Source organism: Euprymna scolopes, chromosome 19 (assembly GCF_053919585.1).
Source record: "Euprymna scolopes isolate OS-2025 chromosome 19, ASM5391958v1, whole genome shotgun sequence".
NCBI lineage: Eukaryota > Metazoa > Mollusca > Cephalopoda > Sepiida > Sepiolidae > Euprymna > Euprymna scolopes.
The window spans coordinates 37,347,124-37,371,681 of NC_136500.1; the positions used below are offsets into that span (position 1 = coordinate 37,347,124).

The 24,558-nt window shown below is 32.7% G+C and overlaps 1 protein-coding gene and 1 pseudogene across 4 annotated transcripts in view; both read left to right on the forward strand.

The window, feature by feature from the left end:
• Window positions 1–24,558, forward strand: part of LOC145303533 (next to BRCA1 gene 1 protein-like) — a 165,087-nt gene that overhangs the window by 16,950 nt on the left and 123,579 nt on the right. For all 4 annotated transcript variants that reach the window (XM_080144992.1, XM_080144990.1, XM_080144991.1 and 1 more), the window contains exons 2-5: window positions 7,341–7,403; window positions 15,280–15,321; window positions 21,181–21,302; window positions 22,430–22,475. In XM_080144992.1, the coding sequence (XP_080001118.1) occupies window positions 7,341–7,403; window positions 15,280–15,321; window positions 21,181–21,302; window positions 22,430–22,475 (273 nt within the window). The remainder of the gene's footprint in view (window positions 1–7,340; window positions 7,404–15,279; window positions 15,322–21,180; window positions 21,303–22,429; window positions 22,476–24,558) is intronic.
• LOC145240450 (5S ribosomal RNA) lies at window positions 2,463–2,579 on the forward strand (annotated as a pseudogene).

Genomic DNA, 24,558 nt, shown 5'->3' on the forward strand with positions numbered 1-24,558 from the left:
TATTCTGGATCGATGTTTGAGAGTTTAATCATTCCTAATCCCACATTGAAATTAGTAATCTAATATATAAAAGGCTATATGTCTGTCTGTCCCTCTCCATATTTTCAAACTCTTTCTTCTCCAAAACTAAAAGTCGCAGAGCAGCGCTCGGGGCCTCAAATGATTGGATTTTTTACAGACCGTTCTTTTATGGGTCTTTAGTCAGTTAAAAAAGTTTTTAAGGGGTTAAAAATGAGTAAACATTGAAAAAATCCTTATACATTTTGTACATTTATCTTAGTTTATTTTTAATTTTTAATCAGTTCATATGCATGTTACATTGGTAGTGTCATCAGCTTTGAATACTACAGTTTCGGTTTCGATTCTAGCTAATGCCACCCAAATACTTTTTTTTTTTTTACTTTTAAAATCATGACTCTATAATAATATATACAAAATCTGGACAAATTAAAATATCATATTTAAGCAAATTTTATGACTGGGTATCCAGTCAAAGAGAAAATGGTTGATCAGATAAAATATAAAAATTAATAAATTTGAACAAGCTTCTATTTTTCCATCATCAACGCTCTGATCCCCGTCTGGCATCAATCAAAATGAATGCCTCTCATCTTAGGAAGACTCCATGTTTTGACAAACTTCTAGGTCTGACCTTTACTCCTGATCTGAGATGGAAGATGTACATCAAATCCATTGCCAAAACTGTTGGGAAAATGGTGGGACTGTTCTACCACTCCAATAGATATCTCATTGTATGTCCAAGGATGGAGTACTGTTGCTGCATCTGGGCAGGATAAGCTGCTAGAAGCAGCTTATCCTGCCTTGGTAGAGTTCAAAATAGACTTTGTAGCCTAGTGGAGGATGCCCTTTTCTCTTCCCTGCAACCTCTTTCCCACAGAAGAGACGTTGCGAGCCTGTCTCTGCTTTATTGTTATTTATCGTTATTTTCATGGAAAGTATTTGTCTGAGCTTCTTTTCTGTATTGGACTTGGGAACTATGATATTTGGGCATGAATGCATGCCGCCGCCGATGACGATGACAAATTAGCCTAATTCACATGCAAAGCAAATTTTTTTGGTGCCACTTTGGTTTGTTATCTATATTTTGATATCATATCTATAATTTACACATCATATTGCAATAAACATGGTACAAAAGCAAATAATACATTTTTCCTTATTGTTTTCGAAAGAATATATGGTTACCAAGCCCGGAATCCTTTTAATAATGTTTAAAGAAGAAATTGTGTAATGCTTCAGCCAATTATTCAGTGAGAAGTCGCTGAGGGCTCAGTAATCTATTCAGACGAATAGAAAGCTTATGCTAATTTAAACCAAATTAATTTTTATTTTTTTGTGAATCGTCAACCAAATTTTGTTGATCTCAACACATACATGAGGAATTGAGAGATCGTGGCTTGATGCAAAGATTCATATTTTTAAAATAATGAGGTGTATGGAACAATGAAAAATATTAGCAAAATGGCTAAATGTTTCCTTTTGCTCCAAATTAATAAAAAATTATAATTTTGTTTATATAATTTAAATAGTAGTGGTCACCAGGAGGCCACATATCGTTTATTCATTTCAATTATCGTCAACCTTTATATCAATTTTAATTACACTAATGAAGTCTGTTTTTAAGCTTTTTGAAGTTGGACAGATAGAAACATTTAGCACGTTAAGCTACAAGAGATAAAGAAAATTTGGTTGCTGGCTACCCTTGCTTTTTCTCTGCATTCTCTCTCTCTTAGAGATGTGCTGTTGCTAGTCTCAGTCTCTTCTATAAGTACCATTATAGCATGTGTTCTTTAGAATTATCTGATTTATTCCCTCTTTTGTTCCAGCTTGTTTGACATGTCCATCTTGTGGTTTTCACCAATTCGCTGTTCAAATACTTTGTAATAGTACATCTTCCTATTTAGTAACTTTGTTTCAAGAACTGCAGGCTTGTGGAACTCTCTTCCTGATGACTGTTTTCCTTCTATTTATAGCTTTTGTCTTTTCTTTTCTTTCAAGACTAAAATCAATAGACATCTCTTGTCTTTGCATTAATCATTTTTCATTCTTTTTAGCTCATTACATAAAGTGGCTTCATGCTTTGTCTAGAATTAAAAGAAGTAAAATATTTCAATTAAAATGGATTTTGTTTCACATTTAAATTGGTTTTACAATAAGTACGGATTTATGCTTTTGGTTTTCATTTATTTTTTTAAAATTTCAGACCTTTTTTTTTTTAAACTGTTTTTTTTTCTTGCATTAGGAAAAAATGCATCATGTAAATGTAAAATAATTGGAATATGTCTAGAGTAAGTATAAAGATAAAATTACAATACTGACTGAAGATTGACGGAGACAGTTTCAGTTTACTTTGCTTGATGTTAATGATATAAAATTATATTTTTCATAAAGTTTTTTTTTTTTTTTTTAATATTTTCTAATTTAGTTCTCCATTTATAGTAATATACGGCATAATCACATTGATACACTGGTTCCCGTCAGATCACCGAAGTTAAGCAACGTTGAGCCTGGCTAGTACCAAATGGGTGACCATTTGGGAATTCTAGGCGCTGTATGTGCTTTCCCCTTTTCTCGGTATTGTTTCCAGCCGTCCTGAACCTCCACTTGCCATTGGTATTCAACAATAGTGACTCAGGAGAGGTGTGGTTGGTTATTGCGCAACTCTTGCTACAAAAATTTAATGCGCAGGCACCCTTACCGTGGGTATCCATAGTCTGTCAAGATTGAAGGAAGCCTTTATAGTAATAAAAATAATTTTAAAAAATGTAAAAAAATATAGATTTAGAAGCATTTGTTAAGAAGGGCACGTTTTTCAAGATGAACAAAACATCTCCAAAATAATTATTGTTCATAATCGTGTAATTTAGTGCTTAATTTATGGAAATTGAAAGAAATTTTTAGAGGGAATTCAAAAGTATAGATTTTAGAGGTAAGAGTAGCAACATGATTTAGGGTCTGTCCATCTGAACTTTTGTATAAAATCAAGTGTTCCGAATCCATACTTATATTACAACATAAATGAATACCCACTCCAAAAAAACTCTGAGAAAATTAACAAAGCAAATTCCAAATAAAAATAATTATGTATGTTTTTTTAATCAGATTCATAGCAATCTATTAAGACTGTGTCCTTATGCACGGAAAAAGAATTCATGAAAAGTTCCATGATGGGAAAAATAGTCCATGTGTATTGAAATGTAAAGATAAAGTTGTTTGTCATTTCTGTATTTGTTTATGCCGTAAGGATAACAGGTTTTATAAAAATAATTTTTTTTTTATCTTGGAATAGTTAGATATTTTTACAGCTCAGGAAATATAAAATCTTTCCTTTTTATCAAGATCAAACCTCTTCCCCAATTTGTAAACATTTTTAAATACACATTTCCCCCCCCCCCTTCATTCCTCTCTGTGTTGACTGGGTAAAGTGCTAATGGTTAAAACTGGAAGTATGCATTTTAACAAGGAGGTTGTTTAAATATCTTTTCACACTCCAAGCTAAAGAAACTGATCAGTTTGGAAAAGAGTCTTAAGACTCTAAAGGGAAGCAGGTTTCACTTGAAATGAAATCACTTCCTCAAAGGTTATAACTTTATAATGTTATCATTGAAACTTAATTCTCACCCAAAAAAAACAAAAAACAAAAAAACAACCAAAACAAACCCAGATATCGAATACAAATATCACTCCACAGAATTAACAGAAGCACAAATGCCTTTTTCATATATTCATAATTTTGGGAAAAGTTTCAGTTTTTTTCTTGTCATCAGATGTGTAGTCAACGTCAATGTTGTCCTTAAAAATCCTTTCAGTTCATGATCTTCTCCCTCATCACATCAGACACTTGTATATTGTCTGGAGGTCGGAGCTGATCCCAGCTTTTGGAGAAAAATGCCAAATATTCATTATGTAATTCATTAGAGAAATCTGATTGTTATGAAAAGAAAACCTTCAACTGCTCATCTTGAAACTATCTTCATCCCAGCTGAGTGGATATCTCTCTTAAAATTAAAGATGTGTGTATATTTATCTATTTGTATGGATAGGATTCACTCCTAAACTAATTAAAAATTTTTTTTTTATATGCGGATCACCACTTATCAAGGCCCGGAAGCCACTCGGGGATAAGGGTTATTTTGTGTACAATAATCAATGAGATAATATCGTAGTAATAGTTTGCATTGGAGATTTGATAAAGTGTCTTACTTAAGGGGGCGATTCATCAGGAATTTGTTTATGTTAGACTTGAAGACATCCAAGTTTTAGTTAGGTGGGAAACAGGCAAACGGAAGAGAGTTCCACAGGCATGCACATCTAAGAAAGAAACTTTGTTCATGGAATCTACGTTTTGATTTAGGCACAGATAAAGAGTGGGGAAAATTATTGACAGTGGTTTCAGCTAGATGGGTGGTTTCGTGAAAGATTGGTGAGGATGGGACCAGAGATTGGAGCTTGGATGAGAACTTGCCAAGGAAATAACGATAAAACAAAGACAGGCACGCAATGTCTCTTCTGTGGGAGAGAGGTTGCAGGGAAGAGAAAAGGGCATCCTTCACTAAGCGACAAAGTCTATTTTCTACTCTGTCAAGGCAGGATAGCCTGTTTCTAGCACATCCAGCCCAGATGTGGCAGCAGTACTCCATCCTTGGACGTACTTGGCTTTTATATAGATAGAGAATTGCCTCAGTAGTGAGATATCTTCTGGAGCGGTAGAAGGATCCCACCATTTTCCCAGCAGACCGGGCAACAGACTTGATATCTGTGTTCCATTTCAGATCAGGAGTAAAGGTCAAACTCAGGAGCTTGTCAAAACATGAAGCCCCCCCCCCCCCAAGACGAGAGCCATCCCCTTCAATTGATGCTAGATGAGGAACAGAGCGTTGATGATGTAAAGTTAAGAGCTTGGTTTTAGATGCATTAAAAGTAACCAGCAATCTCTTCCCCCACTGAACCATGCACTCAAGATCAGAGGAGAGGGAATCAGAGAGAGCTTTGTCATTTACGACCTTTGATGTGTTGCCGTAGATGGTCATGTCATCAGCATAGATGTCAACGAATGAATTAAGTATGTGTTTTGGGAGATCATTGATGTAAATCAGGAAGAGAGTTCGGCCCAGGATGGACCCCTGGGGTCTCCAGCATTAATACTATGGGCCTCTGATTTCTGCCCATCAACCACTACTCTTATGAGCCTATCAGAGAGAAATGATTTAATTATTGAGAAAACATTTTCAGTTATACCGTAGCTGGAAATCTTGTGAAGTAGGCCCTTATGCCATACCTTATCGAAGGCCTTTGATATGTCAAGAGCAATTGTCCTAGAAAGGAAGCCTTTGTCGAGACATTCACTAATCCTATGGGATATAACTGAGTACATCAGCTGTAGATCCAGCAGAATGGAAACCATATTGCATGTCACTAAGGAAGTTATTTCTGCTGAGGTGGTTGACTACTTCTTTATTTAATATGGATTCCAGTAACTTACTCATGATACACAAGAGACTTATTTGTCTGTACTGAGAGGGAGATGACTTATCACCTGAGTTCTTAAATATAGGGCATACTGACGAGGTTTTCCAGGTGGGGGCAAGTTCTGGTCGAAGCCTTTTCAACACTATAATTGGAATGCCGTCTGGGCCAGTTGCTTTACTGGAATCAAGGTTCTTGATTAGCTTGGCGACCTCATGCACAGATATTTGTATGTTGGATAGTGTGTTGTCTCTTGTAGGAGGAAATACGGGGAGTTGATGCCCTTTGTCGCAGAGGGTAGAGTTAGCTGCAAAGTTCTTGGCGAATAGTTTGGCCTTGTCTGATGCTGATGAGATGACCTCAGGTCCATTGATGATGGTTGGGATAGAATGCATGCATCTGTTCAGGATCCTGTATGCTATTTGCCAAAACTGGTGGGAACCAAGCCGCTGTTCAGCTACTTTGGATTTGACGGACTGAGCATATAGCTTTCTTGCATTTTTTATTACTCTTTTACAGTAGTTGCTGGCAGTCCTGAAGGCAGCTTTAGTCTCAGTACATCTATTACGTTGGTAGCTATAGAAAAAGTGATTTCTGTGCGCAATGGCAGCAGCACATTATAAATTTTGGAACATAGCTGCTAGGCATAAAGGGTGGTAACGTGGACTATACTTAGTTTAATTTACTTTAGTAAAAATTGAGATGGAAACCCTTTATGAAAAACTATTGTTGTTCTTCTGACACACACACACACACACACACACACATATATATAATAGCAAATAGTTAATAAAACATGTTAAAAAACACTTTGAAAAAGAGTTAACATATTTAATCTGAAAAGGAAAGACTGAATAAGTGGATAGTCCTTAATCCGCGGAGTTTCAAAGAAATACTTTCCTTCTCAGAGGGTAGGAATTAGCAAAATGCGGGTCGGATTTTGCATACAAAAGTATTTGATGAAACTGCAAGTAAGTCAAAGATCTTACTTGATAACAAAAAGTAAAGCAGAGGGAATATGGTGGAGAAACAGGTGATTTCATGTGAATGGATAGTCTGGTGAAAGGTAAATAATCCAATGACGGTCTCCTAGAAATTTGTGTTTTTTTGTGTATTGATATTAAAAACCCTTTTTTTCTATTTATTTAAAAAGAAAATACAACTTTGTTATATTTGGGTCATGGAATTGCATTCGTCTGCAAAAGATCTTGCTAATTACCATATTCTTTTAAACATTCATTTTAATTAATTCTGTCTTAGTTTTTTCCGTTTTCTTATGGGATGATCATCTTAAGTAAACTATTACATGTAATTATATTAATGCAGATATTCTACATGATTTATACTTGCATAATATTTGCGTAAAAAGGTTATAATAAACACAAACCTCTTTCTATATATATAATTTATTTAATTAAATTTCACAATTAACCCTGGTTGTTGGTCTAATCCAAAGTTTAGATTATTATTTCAATTTAAATTTTGCTTTTTATGATTCTGTACACACATACACATATATCAGTTTACATTGGTAATACAGTAAAGCCCTGGATACAGCATTAATCTGTTCTGGGGTTGGTGAAATCACCGTATGGCAGGGTCTAAGCAAAATTTTATACAAAACATATCAAATAACATTATAAATAAAGCTGTAAAGTTGGGCAAATACCGTAACCAGGCGCTGGAAAAACATTGTATTCCACATATAACCTGAAAAAAACGTATCCTGGGGCCACTGTATCATGGAGTTGTACTGTATTAACTTTTGTAGTGAAGTAAATTATATCTCTCCTAAGAAAAAATGTATATGTCTTTAAAAGTCTGTAATATATTGTGTATTTTTCTCTTTGTAGCTCAAAGCCAGCTTTAATGTTGAAGATATTTTGTTAATGTATATTGATGATGATAAAGAAATGGTAAGTATAGTATTGTCTATTGACATCATTTTGTATTAATGTCATTTGAGGCAAACAATTTTGTAAAAGTTGTAGTGTTTGTTTTGTTTGATTGCTATACTTAATCTGGGAAATAAAAATAAGCCAAAAAAATATCACTTTAGTGGTTTTTAAATGACTTAACAGTGAAGGACTGAAACTGAATTTACTACAAATCAATAAATCAATATTCAGTCAGCTTGTTACCTTTTATTAGAAAAGATCACAATACATGCACAACCTTCTTGCTTCAATTTTACAGATTTTATATATATAATGTTCTTTTTTGCATTTTTATACATTCTATTTGTTACAAGTCTTATTGTGTATCTTGTAGACAAGTTCAGTATTTTATTGACTTCTTACCTTTTAGCATTTGGCTATATTTATAAATATATGAAATCAAATAAAATTTATTTGCAAAAAATAACAAAGTGCAATACTCTTACATTTTTAGACAAGATATTTGCATCCATATACAATTCCAATGTTTATCCAAGGTTACTTTGAACCTGGATATTTGGAGCATCTTTATGATTTCCCTTAGCAGGTTGTTCGATAGGATATAGACACAGCCAGAGAATGTTGCCTTTCTTCTATTGCAATAATGGCACATTTTTTTTTTTGCAGTACTTGCAGACACTGTGATTTGATGATTAGGTGTAAAACACCTCACAAGGTAGATGTTAATTACCGTTGATGATGTTGCATGTCAGAATCAGGTTGCTTCTCAAATGAAAGTAGATTTAGTCTTTGAAGCCCTTCATTTGTAGGGAAGTGTGGCTTGAAGCAATATTCTTAATATTTACCTGCTGCTGCTTAATGTATTCTTTGTTTCTTATTTTTAAATTATAATGTTGCACCACGTTGATTAGAGTCTATAATTTAATATAAGGAAAGAAAGTAATGGAAAAAATTTCACTATCTTTCTTTGATAGAAATATTAATTATTGAATTATCACTTTTTAAAAGTTTCATATTAGGCATGAACAATAACCCTAACTGTAAATGATTAATACTTTGTTTTATTACCATAAGTAAGAGTTAAAAGTGGATGGAGTAAGTTTAAGGAATCCTGATATTACTAATTAGCAGGCCATCACTGCTGTTGACTAGAGAAGAGTATATCAGACATTTGTGCAAAGTGTTATGATGTATAGAAATGAAATCTAGCTAGTGGGGGTTTAGGATGTGTTGCATGGAACAAAATCATATGAAAAAGATAAAATGGATTTGTAACATGAGTCTTAAAGATGGGCTTAGATCGAATGATCTTAGAATAAGATTAAATCTGAATAGTATTAGGAAATGTGTGTCATTGGCTTGGTAACAATGAAAGAATGGATGAGAGTTCTTGAGTTAATAGATGTAGACTAGCTGAGTTAACATGATCAGTTGTCAGGAGAATGCCAAGGAAAACACAGGAATAATGAGGATGGATTTGAGAAAAAGAGGGATAAAGACCTAGCTAGGTTAGTTTAAGAGTCAATTTCTAAAAACCGTCCAACACATGTCAGCATGTGAAACAGATATTAAACCGAATATAATGATGAAAATTTTATGATGATGAAGAGTTTGTTTCATCATTTTGTTTAGGGTACTTAAATAAATTGTGATAGACAAATTTATTGGATTACCAGGCTTTCTTTCATAACCCAAATTATGGCTTTTTTCTGTGACCTTTTTCCTATCACTGTATTTCCAACTACTATGATTGTAATTTTTTTTCCAAGGCTTTTTTCATACTCAAGTCATTTACAATACTTTTTGCCAATAAATAGTAGGTATTGCATTTCAACACTAAATAACTTCCAGAAAGGGTTAATACAAAGTGCCTCCAATAAGTTTCCAAACTTTTTTTGTATGGACACTTTTACCGATAGTACACACATGAAACTCTAGTCCCCTTCAAAGTAATCTCCTCTGGCTGCATTCCAATAACTTCTGGAAAGCCCCACGGAAGTCCTCTTGTGTGAGTGTGTCAACAACCCTTGTCACAGCATCTTTCATCTCGTCAATTGTCTCATAATGACAGCCTCTAAGGTTTTCCTTGAGATTAGAGAATAACTAAAAGTCACAGGGAGCAAGGTCTGGACTATAGAGAGGGTGAGGAACTGTCTTGATGCGCCTCTTGCTTAAATAGTCTGTGACAAGGATGGAGTTGTGAACTGCACCCTTGGGACAAACTTTGCGCAAATCTTCAGCATCTCGTGAATAATTGTGTACAGTTCCCACACTGACATCAAACTGTGCACTTATTGTCTCTACAGACATACAACGGTCCATGAAATTCTTTATTTGGTGAATCAACTCTAGTGTTCTGACTTCCTTACACATCTCATTAACCCTCACAGACTTCCTGCCTTCCTTGAATCTTTTATGCCACTCAAAATCTGATGCTCGACTCATGCAAGATGGTCCAAAAGCAGTCTAAAGCATTCCATACGTTTCTGTGGTATTTTTTCCAAGTTTAAAATAGAATTTTATTGCATATCAGTCTTTTAAAGTGTCCTTATGTCCAGATTACATTTTTGAAATTCATCAGCTGTGACAATCAGGCTTTAGTAGGGTGTATTCAAATTCCTGCTGTAGCTGCTCATTTGAACCTGAAATTATAAAAGTTGGTTAGCCATTTAATAAGATGTATAGCAATAACATACTGAATTTTCGAAAATCTATAATAATTTGAAATACCTGTACAAAAAATGTCTGAAAATTTATTGATGGAGCCTTGTATGTCATAAAACAGGCACACCCAAGCTAGACATGATTTCGTGCTATCTGGAAACTGTTAGTACATTTTATGATAACCTATCTTTACTTGATTGCCTATCAAATATAATAACAACATTAAACTTGGAAATGGTGTTTGTGAATTGCTTATGTCAAATGTTAAATTGGGTAGTCTATTATTATCAGTTGAATGACAAACTTGAGAGCTAAGAGTGATCATTATGTAATTGTGATTCATCAGTATTGCTTTTAGATTCAAATTTACATTATTTTGGTTAAGGTAAGTTTTCATCTATCAATTAGAAAGTTATGTCTGTTTATTCATGTAACTAAATCATTATTTTTATCAAGATCATTTTAATTTCTATAGATATAAAATGTATATGATTTCATTCCATCCTTACTGTGTATATATTTTAGTACATACAAATAAAACTTTCATCAAAGCCGACATATAAACAATCAAAATCATCCAAAAATTTGTAGTTACTGTTGAATTGTGATTTCTTTCTTTCTTTCTTTCTTATCATCATCATGAAAGTTGGCTCTCCATACTGTGTTAGAAAGTTACTTATGCCTGAAAGTATCCTGTACCTTTACAAGGTCACCATTCGTTCATGTATGGAGTATTATTTTCACATTTGGGCTGGCGCATCTGCTACCAGTCTCTCGCTCGTGGACAAGGTTCAAAAGAGATTTGCCAACTTGATAGGTCCTGAATTGTCATCTATGTTGTATCCCTCTACCTGTTCTACAAGTATTTTAATGGTGGATGCTGTGACAAACTAAAAGCCCTTGTACCCCCCTGATATATATACCTCTGACAAACTCGACAAGCAGAAAAATCCCACCCCTACACAGTAGAGATCCCTAAATGTAAGAAAGCCTTCTACTCTAAAAGAACTGCTAGACTTTGAAACTCCCTTCCAGGTTCCTGCTTTCCCAACTGTACTGACATGCAGATGTTCAAGTGTAATGTGAACAGAAATCTTGTTGCTCAACTCCCTACATAGTATCCCTGCAACTTATGGTCCCAATAGTAGCCTCCACATCAAAGTGGCACTGTGCCTTGTTTGAGGTGAAAATGGAATAAAAACAAAAAAAAGAAAATCTCATCTGTTCTGTGGTCTGGATAACCATTGGAGCACCAAAAATAACCTGTCAACCAGTTTTCTCAAGCCCTCCCAATTTTCTGCCTTGTTGAATATGCTACTCTCTCTGTTGTTGTCCTCCCACTTCTTTCTTTGTAATGCCCCTCTCTCTTTCTCCTTGTACAGTTCCTTGCAGGATTGTCTTTATGAGACCTGATAATTATGTGACATAGCCATACCACTTCATTTTCCTCTTCATCACAGTTAAATAATTATTTGTAGTGGTCAATTCACATTTATTTTACACTTTAATTTTTAACTTTGGTTTTACTTTTCTAATTACTATCTCAATTGTTACTATTTTTTTGTTTATATTATTATTATAATTATTTATTATTATTCTGTATTATTTACTAATAGTTCTCACACAAGTCATCATCAGTGATTGCTCACTGACAACAACCGATGGTATTCCCTAGAGTCTCCCCAGATTTCCAATACTTTTCATCTCTTGATAACCTTTGCAAATGAATTTGTTTTATCGCAACTGTCGCTTGCCATTCATTTCTTGGTGATAATGACCATTGGTTAACACTGGAATTTGGATGGCAATAAGCCTCGCCAAGGTTCCAGTCCTCTTCAGTGGAGGTCTGTTTAGTGCTTTTCCTCCTCAGTTTTTCCATCTTCCTTGATATTTCACAATTATTTTGTGTGGTGCCAGTTGATGCTGACTCTACATTTTTTTTTGAGGAAGGGTAGTTAATTTACAATTTTGTGGTTTCACATTTTTTACTTTTTTTTTTTGTGTAGTTCTGTTGCAGTTTCTACATGTCTGGTTAGCGTTTGTTGCTTATGTGAATTTGTTTCCGCATTCAAGGGTTTTCCTTAAGATTTCAATTATATTCAGCATTACTATCCGTTGCATATTTTCAGCCCTCCCTTCAATTCTGATTTCTCTTAATCTATTTTTCAAATTCTTAGGACTGTTTCTAGTGCTCCATTTGTATCTCCACATCTAAAGGATTTTGTGGTTGTGGTTTTTGTGTACAGTCTCTGATTTGTGTTTGAACCATTTATCCGCATGTTCGAGGTGTAGTCATCTGCAGAACTTGTAATGTCTTCCCCATGCAATTGTACCTGACCTTATATTCCTTTTGGGCTTAATTTGCTGCATTCACTTATGTGATTTATTATTCCATCTCTTTGTCCAGAGTCTATATTTACTGTTTTCTTGTGTTTTATCTATTTTAGCATTGATGTGGTTAGTTCTAATCACATTGTTCTGTGCAACTGTCAATAGATATTATGTTTCTCTGTTCACATGTCCTTTCCTTAGCCACATCCAAGTTTTTTCATGATTCTTTTTTTTTTGTCAATCTTATGAATTGTCCACATAGCACTTTCTCTTCCCACTTTCCTTGTCTTTTTGTTTCTGGTTTCATCGTTTCCTAGTTGGTTTTTTTTGAAGATGTCTCTCCCTACAGTGATCAATCTTTTTATGTTCTGATGTATGTACTTTTCCAAGTCTCTTTTTGTGCTTTCTACAGTCTTGTATGTTTATCAGTCCCCTTCCACCTTTGTTCATTTTCACATAGTCGGTCAGTATCATCTTCTGGGTGTAATGCATTGTGCATTGCCATGAGTTTACTCATCTTCTAATCAAGGTGCCTAACTTCTTCTTTAGTAAAACTTATGAATGGTCTAGAGTACCTTATTAGCGATACTGCCCAGATTATTATTTTTATGCTAATTACTGAAAACTGTGTTATCAATACTAAAAGAGTTGGAGGACATGGATGTAAGTGTAAAAAACTTGTATGCATAAAACAGGGTAGGTAGAATGTTAATTTTTGTAGTTGGCTTGATGACTTCCTTTGTATAATGAAACCAATGTTTCTGTATAATTTACTAGCCATAATTATATTTTTATACTACTACCAACCTTTCTTTCATGTATACAGCACTGATGAAGTAAATATTGAAACAATTTTTTTACTATTATCTTCCTCTTCTTTGGAATTAGCACTTTTACTATCTACTTTAAATTCAGTGCCTTCAGCATCCTCTTATCGTATCTAGTGTGTTTGGCATCTGCATCTTTGCGTCTAGTATCTTGGCATTATCATCTTTGAAGTTCTTTGGTGTCCTATTTTTTACATCTAGTGCTTTTGGCATCCTTATCTGTGCATTTAGTGCTTTTGGACGCCTCATTTTTTCATTTTGTGCCTTTGGCGTTCTCATCTTTCTGTCGTGTGCTTTTGGCATCTTCATCTTTGCATCTGGTTCATCTTTGCGTCAGATGCCTTTGACATCCTTATCTTTTTGTCTAGTGCCTTTGACATCCTCATTTTTTTTCTCTTGTGCCTTTGGTACCCTCAACTTTTTGTTTTGTGCCTTTGCTGTTCTCATCTCTGCATTTAATGCTTTTGGCATCCTCATCTTTTCATCTTGTTCCTTTGGCATCTTCATCTTTGCATCTAATACCTTTGGCATCCTAATCCCTGCATCTTGTTCCTTTGGCATCTTCATCTTTGCATCTAATGCCTTTGGCATCCCCATCTCTGCATCTAGTGCATTTGGAATCCTCATCTTTGCATCTGTGCATCTAGTGCCTTTGACTTCCTCATTTTTATGTCTAGTGCTTTTGGACCCCTTATCTTAGAATTTAGTGTTGTTTGGTATCCTCGTCATAACGTCTAGTGTCTTTGGCATCTTCATGTTTTTTTCTCGTTCCTTTGGCATACTCCTTTTTGCATTTAGTGCTTTGATGTACTCCTTTGTGCATCCAGTGCTTTTGACATACTCCTTTTTGTGTCTAGTGCTTTTGGCATACTCCTTTTTGTGTCTAGTGCTTTTGACATACTCATCTTTGAGTCTAGTGCTTTTGCTGTCCTCATCTCTGCATTTGGCATCCTCATCTTAGTGTCTAGTATTTTTGGCATCCTCATCTTTGTGCCTAGTATTTTTGGCATCCTCATCTTAGTGTCTAGTATTTTTGGCATCCTCATCTTTGTGTCTAGTGTCTTTTGTACCCTGATCTTTGCATCCAGTGCTTTTGTCTTCCTAAGTTTTCATCTAGTGCCTTTAGCATCTTCATTTTTGTGTCTAGTGCCTTTAGCATCTTCATTTTTGTGTCTAGTGCCTTTGCTGTCCTTATTTCTGCGTGCGTCTAGTGCCTTTAGCATTTTCATTTTTGTGTCTAGTGCCTTTGCTCTCCTTATTTCTGCGTGCGTCTAGTGCCTTTAGCATCTTCATTTTTGTGTCTAGTGCCTTTGCTGTCCTTATTTCTGCGTGTGTCTAGTGCCTTTAGCATCTTCATTTTTGTGTCTAGTGCCTTTGCTGTCCTTATTTCTGCGTGTGTCTAGTGCCTTTGGCATCTTCATTTTAGCATCTAGTATTTTTGGTTTCCTCTTTGGCCAGATCTTTATTTATTCCTTTTTCTCTGAAATTAATTTCTTATGATTTCCTCTGATGTTTTTCCATAGTTTTCCCTTATGAACTGGATCTACTACCTTAACTGTTCTATATCTACTAACCCAAGAATTCTCATCCATTCTTTCAATATGGCCATAATGTTGAAGTCTCTTATTCTGTACACATTTCCATATACTACCCAGATTTAGTCTAGGTCATCAGAACTAAGGATGTTTTAAAATTCACATATTTTCATCATATTATTGTTATGTTTATTTTCACTTCCATAAATCATCACACTGCATATACATGCCTGATAGACTCTTCCCTTGGTTGACAATAATAATCCTTTGTTGGTTAATAAGCGCAAAAGTTCCCTGAATTTACTCTTATCTACTCCTAGCTCTTGCAATTATACATGTGCTCTAATGATATCACCAGGGTAACACACCTCAATAGCTTTGCCATTCAAATATACATTGCCCACATCTAAGTTCTCATTCATTTCCAATAGTTTTATATTTCTATAATGCTCTCTCTCTCTCTCTCTCTCTCTCTCTCACACACACACACACATTTATGTTTTATTGGAAGCTTTCATAATATTTTTTTCATTGTAGATTAATATGAGTAGTCCAGAAGAACTAAAAGAAGCTACCCAGGTAAGTTTTCTTTTTCAAGACCCCTTTGTTTCTTTGTATATTTATTTAAATAAATAAGTTAGGCTCTAAGTGATGTATTATTTGTTTTGTAGTGTTTAACCATGGGTGATTATTAAAAGAATAACGGCTCCTTACAAATATAAAAACGTTTATTAACAAGAATTAAGGAATATGTATTCATATTAAATAGTAATACCAGTTGTTTGAATGCTGGTAAGCTGACCTCCAAAAACTACTACTGTATGTACACTTTGGAATAGTCTGCTGGAAAAGAAGTGTTAATTGCTTTCTACAACATCTCCATCTGAAGATTATTTTCTCCTGGAAATGAATTTGTGTTATCGCAACTGTCGCTTGCAATTATCGCAACTGTCCTTTTAGGATCTGGATTCAGAAATTTTATGTGCTTACTAGTGGTGGGACGATTAATCGGAATCGGAATCGTTAATCGTAAGAATCGTGTATTTTGGGAGGTATCGGAATCGGAATCGCATCGGTAAAAAATACCTTAATTTTCCGATTCCTTCATTACGATTCTTTTAGTCTGATGTTGAAAAAAAGAAAAAAAATTTCCTGATATTTCTAACCGCAAGAGAGAAATAAAAAGAAACCAAAGAAATTCATTATTAACAGGGCAATGCTTAGTGCCCCTCCCTTACAAGGTTCATTCATTCAGATCTATTGTAATCAAAACTACAAAAGAGTTAACTTGAAAAGAAGTATGCAGGGCTCTACATTGCGAGTAAAAATTAAAAAAAAAACGCTTATCTTTTTGGCGATTGTTTTTTTTACTGACAAATCTTCTAATAGTGAATGAAAATGCTTTTTCAACTTATATTTTCTTAAAATAAAACGAGCAAAGTCAAATTATTTAAACAGTAAAAGGTTTAATAGAACAATATACTTTTTTTTTCTTTTTTCAAAAGAAGGCTTTTGAAAGAAATATCTCTAAAATGAAATTGATCACGTTGTATTATTTCGCAAAGTTTTTACAGTAGTCGGTTTCTTTTGAAGTTTCAAAAAAATCGACCCCATACCTATCTCTTTCAAACCTAAAGTTATTAAATAACCCCTTCGTTAATTTAAGGGTAATTAATTCAATTCAGTCAAGTTTTTTTTTTTTTTTGATTTCATTGAAATAAAATCCATTATTTTTTTTTTTCTCCAGAAAGATAAAACCCTGAATTTGATTATATTAAAAGCAGAATAATATAATCTTTTTTCTAGAATTTTAAATTGAAAATTAAAAGTGTTTTGCGCAGTTTTTTGCCGAACGAAAAAGAAATTAATATATATTTTTAAAAGGTTTTGTAATCAATTAATTTTTATGTCTAAATATAATTTACGATTAATTAAATAATTTCATTTTAAAAAGTATTTATAATAGAATTTTACTAAGGACATAGTTTAGCAATATTGAACCGCATCAACCATGTGTGAATTGAACACAGTCAACCAAAAAAAAAATTCCAAAGAAAATGCGGGTTTGTATTACTGTACACATAGATTCGAAAAAGTTGTCAAAAAACAAATATATAACAAATAAATGTTATCAAAGGCAAGATAAGTTATTTTTCTACCTAACTGGATATATTTTTCGGGTTTTTATTCAATGTAACATGTTTATTCAGCTCGAAAAGCATACAGTGTTTACCGATGTATTGGAAAATTCAAAATGGCGCCCGACACTCTCTTTAACACGGTAAGTTCAGGAAAAGATGTTATAAATAATAAACTATACAAAATACTGCTAGAAACTCGGTCAATATATGTTACCGTGACATATTTTGACATATATTCGGTGTTTTTTTAATAGTATTTTGTCTAGTTTATTATTTATAACACCTTTTCCCGAACTTACCATGTTAAAGAGAGTGTCGGGCGCCATTTTGAATTTTCCAATACATCGGTAAACACTGCATGTTTTTCGAGCTGAATAAACATGTTACCTTGAATAAAAGCAAAATAAATTACCTAGTTTGGTAGAAAAGTAACTTATCTTGCCTTTGATAATATTTGTTGTTATATATTTGTTTTTTGACAACTTTTTCGAATCTATGTGTACAGTAATACAAACCCGAAAATGCATATTTGCATTTCATTATGTAAACTTTTATACATTGGTTTCAAAAATTAAATTCTATAAGTTTTTTTTGTTAACTACCGGTTGGTACAATTTACCGCCCCATCCCTTTATATTTTTTTCTTTTTGTCTTTTTTAGCGGATTATTTTCAATTAATTATCCAAATAAGTGACTAGCTTTAAAACAAAATTTAATAGTAAATTATTTGTTTACAGATAAACTGAATTTTCTAATATGGCCCAAAGTCCAAAAAAAAAGTCTTTTTGAAGATGGTGAGTTGAAAGCCATTTGCAAAGTCTGTCAAATTAAAATATCATGAGGAATAAAACCATCTAACATGACCACAACCAACATGTTAAAACATTTAACTATGAAGCATCCAAATAAATTGGAGGAGCAAAATAAAAAAGAAAAGGAACAAAAAATTACCAAGTAGTCACTCAGAGCAGTTTTATTAGTGAGGGTCGAAATCGCAGTGTCTTTTTTTTTTTTTTTTTAACCCTCCTTAACTTTAAAGAGTAAATACAATATATACAACTAAAAAAATAATTTTTAAAAATGCTGATTCCATTCATGAAAAATTCTTTTAACTAGAAATTAAAACTTAGGTAAAGATAGCTGACTGACAGCAACAGGAGCACTGGTTAACTACTGAACCACGTGGAAAGGTGTGTGGGGGGGGGGAAAGGAAATTAAATGATGATAATAAATTATGATAACCGTCTTTGAAAGGCACTAAACTCCTAAAATTTACTTCTTTAAAATTTTAGGCGGCACTCCCCGGCGATTTTAAATCACTCTCTCTCTCTCTCTCTCAAAAAAAAAAAAAAAAAAAAGATTTAATTTTTAAGTTTGGGAAAGATATATTTATTATAACCAAATTCCTGTATGAAGACTGGATCTACTTTATTGGACGTTAATTTGTGAGATAAGTAATTTTTCAATGTTTAATATGTTTTTAAAGTTTCAATTATCAATTAAATCTTTTTGATTGCATTTATTTTTCAATTTATTTAAAAAAAAACAGGGTTTTAAATGTATTTTTCAAGGTAACAAGCTTCGAAAGAAGTCTAATAAAAAAAAAAAATTACTTAATTTTTAATTTCGACAACCCTGAGAATTTAATTATTAAAAAAATATTGAAATGTGACAGTTTTTTATTTAACATTTCTATTAGTTCAATTAATTTTCTTTCAATAATTCATTTCACTCAACAAACTTCACCATTTTTTTTTTTTTTTTTTTTTTTTTTTTATCTTTTTCTGTAATTTTGGTAATTATGTTTGCTCAATTTTATCTAGTATTTCATTTGTTTTTTATAGTGGTATCCTTTTTATATGTGTTCCTTTGATATACCCTATTTCAAAATTAGTTTGGCTAAACTTTAACCCTTATCCTTGAGTGGCCTCTGGGCCTTGATAATGTGGTGATACCTTTGTAAAAAAAAAAACAAAAAAAAACAACTTATTCTTCACGTTAGAAACAACGTGTAAAAGCAATGAAAAAGTAAGAAAAAATAATAGGTGTTAACTACTCCTTGTGAATTATGGAAGTCTGAAGAACTGCCGTCACAAATACAACTATCAATAGCTAAACAAAAAATCGTTTTTGAAATTCCTTTAATTGTAACTTTTCGCTATACCTACCTTTTGGTATAAAACACAAAAACTTTCGATTAATGGTATTTCTCATATATGGTCGTTAACTTTGGAAAGGTTATTTTGTATCTACGGCGCCATGTCACGTGGTATATTGTTTTTTTTTTCATTACGCACGTTCATTTATAAATTATTAAATCAAATATTTATCTTTTTTATATTTAATTAGTATATATTTTCTTTCTCTTCCGCTATATTTTTTTTATTTAATTCATTAAATCTGTTAATTATGAGGACCAAAATAATGAATCGTGTGTATTTATTCTCTAATTTTCTTGTTTTTGTTCTGTTATATAAATTCTATTTTATTTGTTTTTTCTCTGAAGGATAAATTCTATTTTCTTTGAGTTTTTTTTTCTGTATTCCAATTAAGTAAAATAAATTTTCTCTAAAATAAATTTTGCTAATTTTTCCGTTTAGTTTACTATATAATAATTTTATTTAAACCAACACACGACGGTGTAGACATAAAATATCTCTTCCAAAGTTAGGGAACATATTTGGGAACTACCGACCATAAGTATAAAACTACCTGGTGTATTTCAAAACAATAAATTCCCTAGGAATCGGAATCGGAATCGTACTTGGTATCGGAATCGTTAATCAATATTTTCCTGGAATCGGAATCGGAATCGTATAAAAATTAGGAATCGTCCCAACACTAGTGCTTACTCTTTCTTGTAGTTCATTTTGCAACTATCATAAAGTACATCATTATGTTTCATGCAGTTACATGTTCAGTAAATCTGAATATCAATTGATTTATGTCTTTTGCATTCTCATTTGGCATTATGTACCATAGATATCGATTTTTCCTTTTATTAATAAAACTATCTTGCACAAATTCTCTTTTGAACCTTCTGATGAAAACTTATCTTCAGCCTTGAAATACTTAATTGGGTTTCTTATGTTATCTGGATTTTGTTTTCGCCCTTGCAGTAGTCTATTGACTTTTTGGATGAACATCAATTTGTGTTCTATCATACTTGATACTGCATTCAATAAACACTAAAATATTGTTGCATCCTAACCTCTTTTGTCTCAATAATATCAAACATTTTAAGGGATCTTGGAAGCATTGACAAACCTATTGGTTTATTCATTGAACCGAGGGTGGAATAAGAAAGTGATATGTTCAATCACCAGAGATTTGAAAAAAATTTTGAATTTGCTGTCTGTACATTGTTTTGAGGATACCAAATGGAGCAAAAATTCACAAAGAAAATTTATTTAAAATGTAGAAATTGATGCTTCAGGCAATTTTTAAGATAATATGATCTGCTCAATATTCCCACAAAATCTCTATGAGGTTTTGACCATGGAATATTGATTTCAGACCATGATATAAAATATACTGGTGGGGTTTTACTGCAAGAACACAAATTCTGTAGGTTTTTACTATTTTTTTCAATGTTCTAGTCCATCTGTGGTCAATATGTATTGCTACCTGTAAAAGATATTCCTTGGTGACCTAAAATTGAAGTTTCTTTATCAAAATGTCTGGTGTTCACAAATTTTAAAATCTAATAAAATTAGATATAATTCAATATTTTCAAATGACTTTAGATTTCGTCATGCCATTTCAATCAAGCCAGGAATTCTAAACTTGATGAATTGAAAAGATGACTTTGAAATCTGACAGCGAAGCTCAGTTGTGTGTTATCTTGAAAAGGATTTTCTCGTCTCAGATCAGACGCAATGTTTTTCTTGGTCCATATGATAAAAAACTTTTGCATTTATTCATGTAGATATCTATCATATAACTTGATACTTATTGAATTTTAAATAAGTGCTTATTGAATTCCTTTATGAGGTTGATCTTGCGCTATTCTTAGAATATTGTCCAATTTTGATTTAACTAAATTCAATTTATCTGTTTTTATAGTTTTTCTAATAATTTTAGGTGACATAAAATAGATTTCTTCTTAACTCTGTTTCTGAATTATATTTAATTGATATATATAATGTTGGGCCTCTGCTATCATCACCAACAACCGCACATATTCAGTGATGGGATGGGTATTTTATTCTTTATGATTCAAGTTTTTTTTAATTGTAAGATGTGGACCCTTAATTTTAGTATCTTTTTAAAAATCAGTGAAAATTTGTTATTGTAGGTTGCCAGAAAGAACAAGAATAAGTTGAATATTGTTGTGAGTTTCCCAGCTGTCAACCAGAGAAAGAAAGATTCACACTCTCTCCGTTCATCTGCTGAGAGAGGAAAAGCTAAATCAATGCAGTAAGTTAAACTAAAGGTTTCTTTGTGTGAGATAACTTTGTTAGATACAGATTTGAGAATAAATCTATGTTGATTTAAATAGAAAAAATGAGAAGAAATGATTCATTCTATGACAGGATTCAGTTTTGTATTTATATGGAAAACACTGAATTAGAAACAGAATTGCTAATTGACAAAAGAAAAAATTCTTAGAAATGTAAAAGTGATTGATGAATATGTATCTATTTGCATATTTGTACATGCTCGCATGTGTTTTTGTATCTCTATGTATTTGTACATTTCTGACTTTTAACTGGACGCACAACTTTGTGCGTGTATATACAAAAACCTGAAGGAATACAATGTATAAAATCATGATAAATCTTTTAAGAAACTTAATCTTTATTGTTAATTAAAGCTATTCAGTGTTCCACAGAATAGTTGTAGGATTCATAATGGATTTGGTTTGGCCATAGAGATTTTTCTTTTCAATATAGGCCACAATATCCATCTCCAGAAATATTCATAATACTGAAATATTCCTGGAAAGGTTTCAAGCAGTCAAAATCCTACTGTTATATTGAAAACTGAGTACAGATAGAAGTTACATAACTGAAGTTATGGATTTAAAAAGTTTTAATTTTGTATAGTTAAGTTGCCATTAGGTCATTTTTGATCATTGATATAATTTTTTAATTCTAATGGTTCATCACTTACTAAGGATAAGAGTAAATGAGATTGTCAGTTGGATAATCAAGCAGTGCTATTAGAGCAATGGACAAAATGGTAAAAGTTAGATTACTTCAAAGGAATAGTTTGACAAGTATTTGTTGACATTCGACTTGAAAATGACCATGTTGTAGTTTGCAGGGAAACGTTCCCATCGTAACATGTTCCACAGATGGGAAGTTTACATATGTTTTAAATCAGAGTTTTAATGGAAGGTTTTATGGTCCTTCATAAATCCCTTTAAAAGAAAAAAAAAATTCTGATTTCCCTGTGACGATCTGATCATTTGTAATATTCTAAATGTATTCAGTAGACGCATGTCTCATATTAGTATAAATTCATTTTTGTTTTATTCCTTGTTGCTTTGTTTCTTTGATTGCAATGAATTAAGCGAATATTTTCTATTTCATGTATTTCAGTAAACCACCAGTTGATGAAGAAACTGGTGCTGTTAGTAGAAGTAAGGTGAGAGATTATTTTCTTTTCTTTTAGTGTCAACTGAATTATAGGCTGAAGTATTGAGCTATTTATTATAACTAGTGGCACCCCGTAGAAATTCCATGGTGGTGTCTACATCAATTTGCATAATTTACTGTTAATAATCATAATATTCCTTTTTAATTAATAGATATCTGTTAGGATCAATATTATTAAGGAAAAAAAAATTGTCCCTTTTCATGATTATCATTGTCAGCTAAATGTTCTTAAAATAAATAAAACTGTTTTCTCTTTATTTAAAATTGTAACAATCTGATTCTTTTCAAAACAATAACAATTTTTTATTTACTGATACATATTATTATATAATGCATTATTATATAACATATTATTATATAACGTATTATTATATAATGTATTTATGAATAAAATAATGTCCATAAATATAAACATGATTTTATTCAGTTTACTCACCTTGGACCCCCAAATCAACAGAGATAAGACCATTCCTGTGATGACCTAGTCGCTGTTGATTGTGGTGTAATGCTGATTCTGTGCAGTTCTAGGAGTTCCACGCTCACAGACTTTGCCTTCTCTCTTAGTTACCTTACTGGGGAATGGCGATTGGGCTTCCCAGGCACTTTTTGCAGATCAGAGTACCCCCCCCCCCGCCCTCAGGGGCACTGACTGTTCAATCCCACTTTCCAATCCTGGTGTCTAAGTTCTTGCAGTGGGAAAGAACTAAATACCCCCACTTACATCAAACATACATGCATGTGTTTGATAGTTGTGCAGATTGAGGTTTTTCCATTCAACGTAAATTCTGAGCAAGAAGAGACGCCCCCCCCACCATTGCTGTAAACTTTTATTGGTGTCATTTCTGTTTTCTACAAATTTCTATAATGTAGAGGATGATGTCTCAATATCTGTAGATATTTCTCTTTGGATGCTGGTGATTAAGCAAGAAACAATATTAATTTTGTTTCTAAATAGTCTTTTTTGCTTCTTTAAATTCTGTTTAAATTTATATAGTATTTACTCTGAGAACCAGCTCGCATCATTCCTAAATAATTGTCATCTACTTGTTGTCTTGGTAACATGTCTATTACTAATCTTATCTAATTTATTTTCTGCATATAAAAATGTACCTGATTTGGGATGGTATGATTATTTCTAAGCTCCAAAAATCATTTTTCTGAATATCCATGTTCAACTTTGTCTAGTCTAGCACAAGTGTAATATTGTCTATGGCTAGCTTGATTCTTTTTAGGATATAATGATTAAAAGTAAATCTATATTTTTATTTAGTTAACTAAAAGAGCTCTCATTCCTTGCCTCTGGATTGTCTTCATAAGGAGAAGGAGTAGTCTTAACATTCAAGTTTCAGAGTCATAAGGTATAAGGTTTGGCTCCTAGAATTCCAAAACTTGCAACTATGACACTTAGAATTCCAAAACTTGCAACTATGACTCTTAGAATTCCAAAACTTGCAACTATGACTCTTAGAATTCCAAAACTTGCAACTATGACTCTTAGAATTCCAAAATTTGCAACGATAACTCTTAGAATTCCAAAATTTGCAACTATGACTCTTAGAATTCCAAAACTTGCAACTATGACTCTTAGAATTCCAAAACTTGCAACTATGACTCTTAAAATTCCAAAATTTGCAACGATGACTCTTAGAATTCCAAAATATCCAATTCAGACTCTTTATTTTAATATCTTTGAATATTCAGACTATTGATACTTTGGAGAATAAAAAAGTCAAACTCCAACTGTTAATATTCTTACAAATCTGAACCTGATTCTACAATCCTGCTCACTTCCTCTCCCCTTTTCTCAGAACCTTAAATGACATGTGGCTTTGCTAATATTCTGGTAGCAACTGAATTTAATTTCAATTTTCAAATTAAGCTAACCAATTTACTGTCTACTTTTTCAATGGAGGTCTAGCTAACTGTTAGGCTATAACCTGTCAGTCATACCGAATAAACAATTGTATCTGTAGAATGATCTCTAGATTTTCAAAGTATTTAGCTGGCAAATAATATGCAATGTACGCTCCGTTTAATATATAACACTCATTTTCTGTAAGAGGGTAGGCATT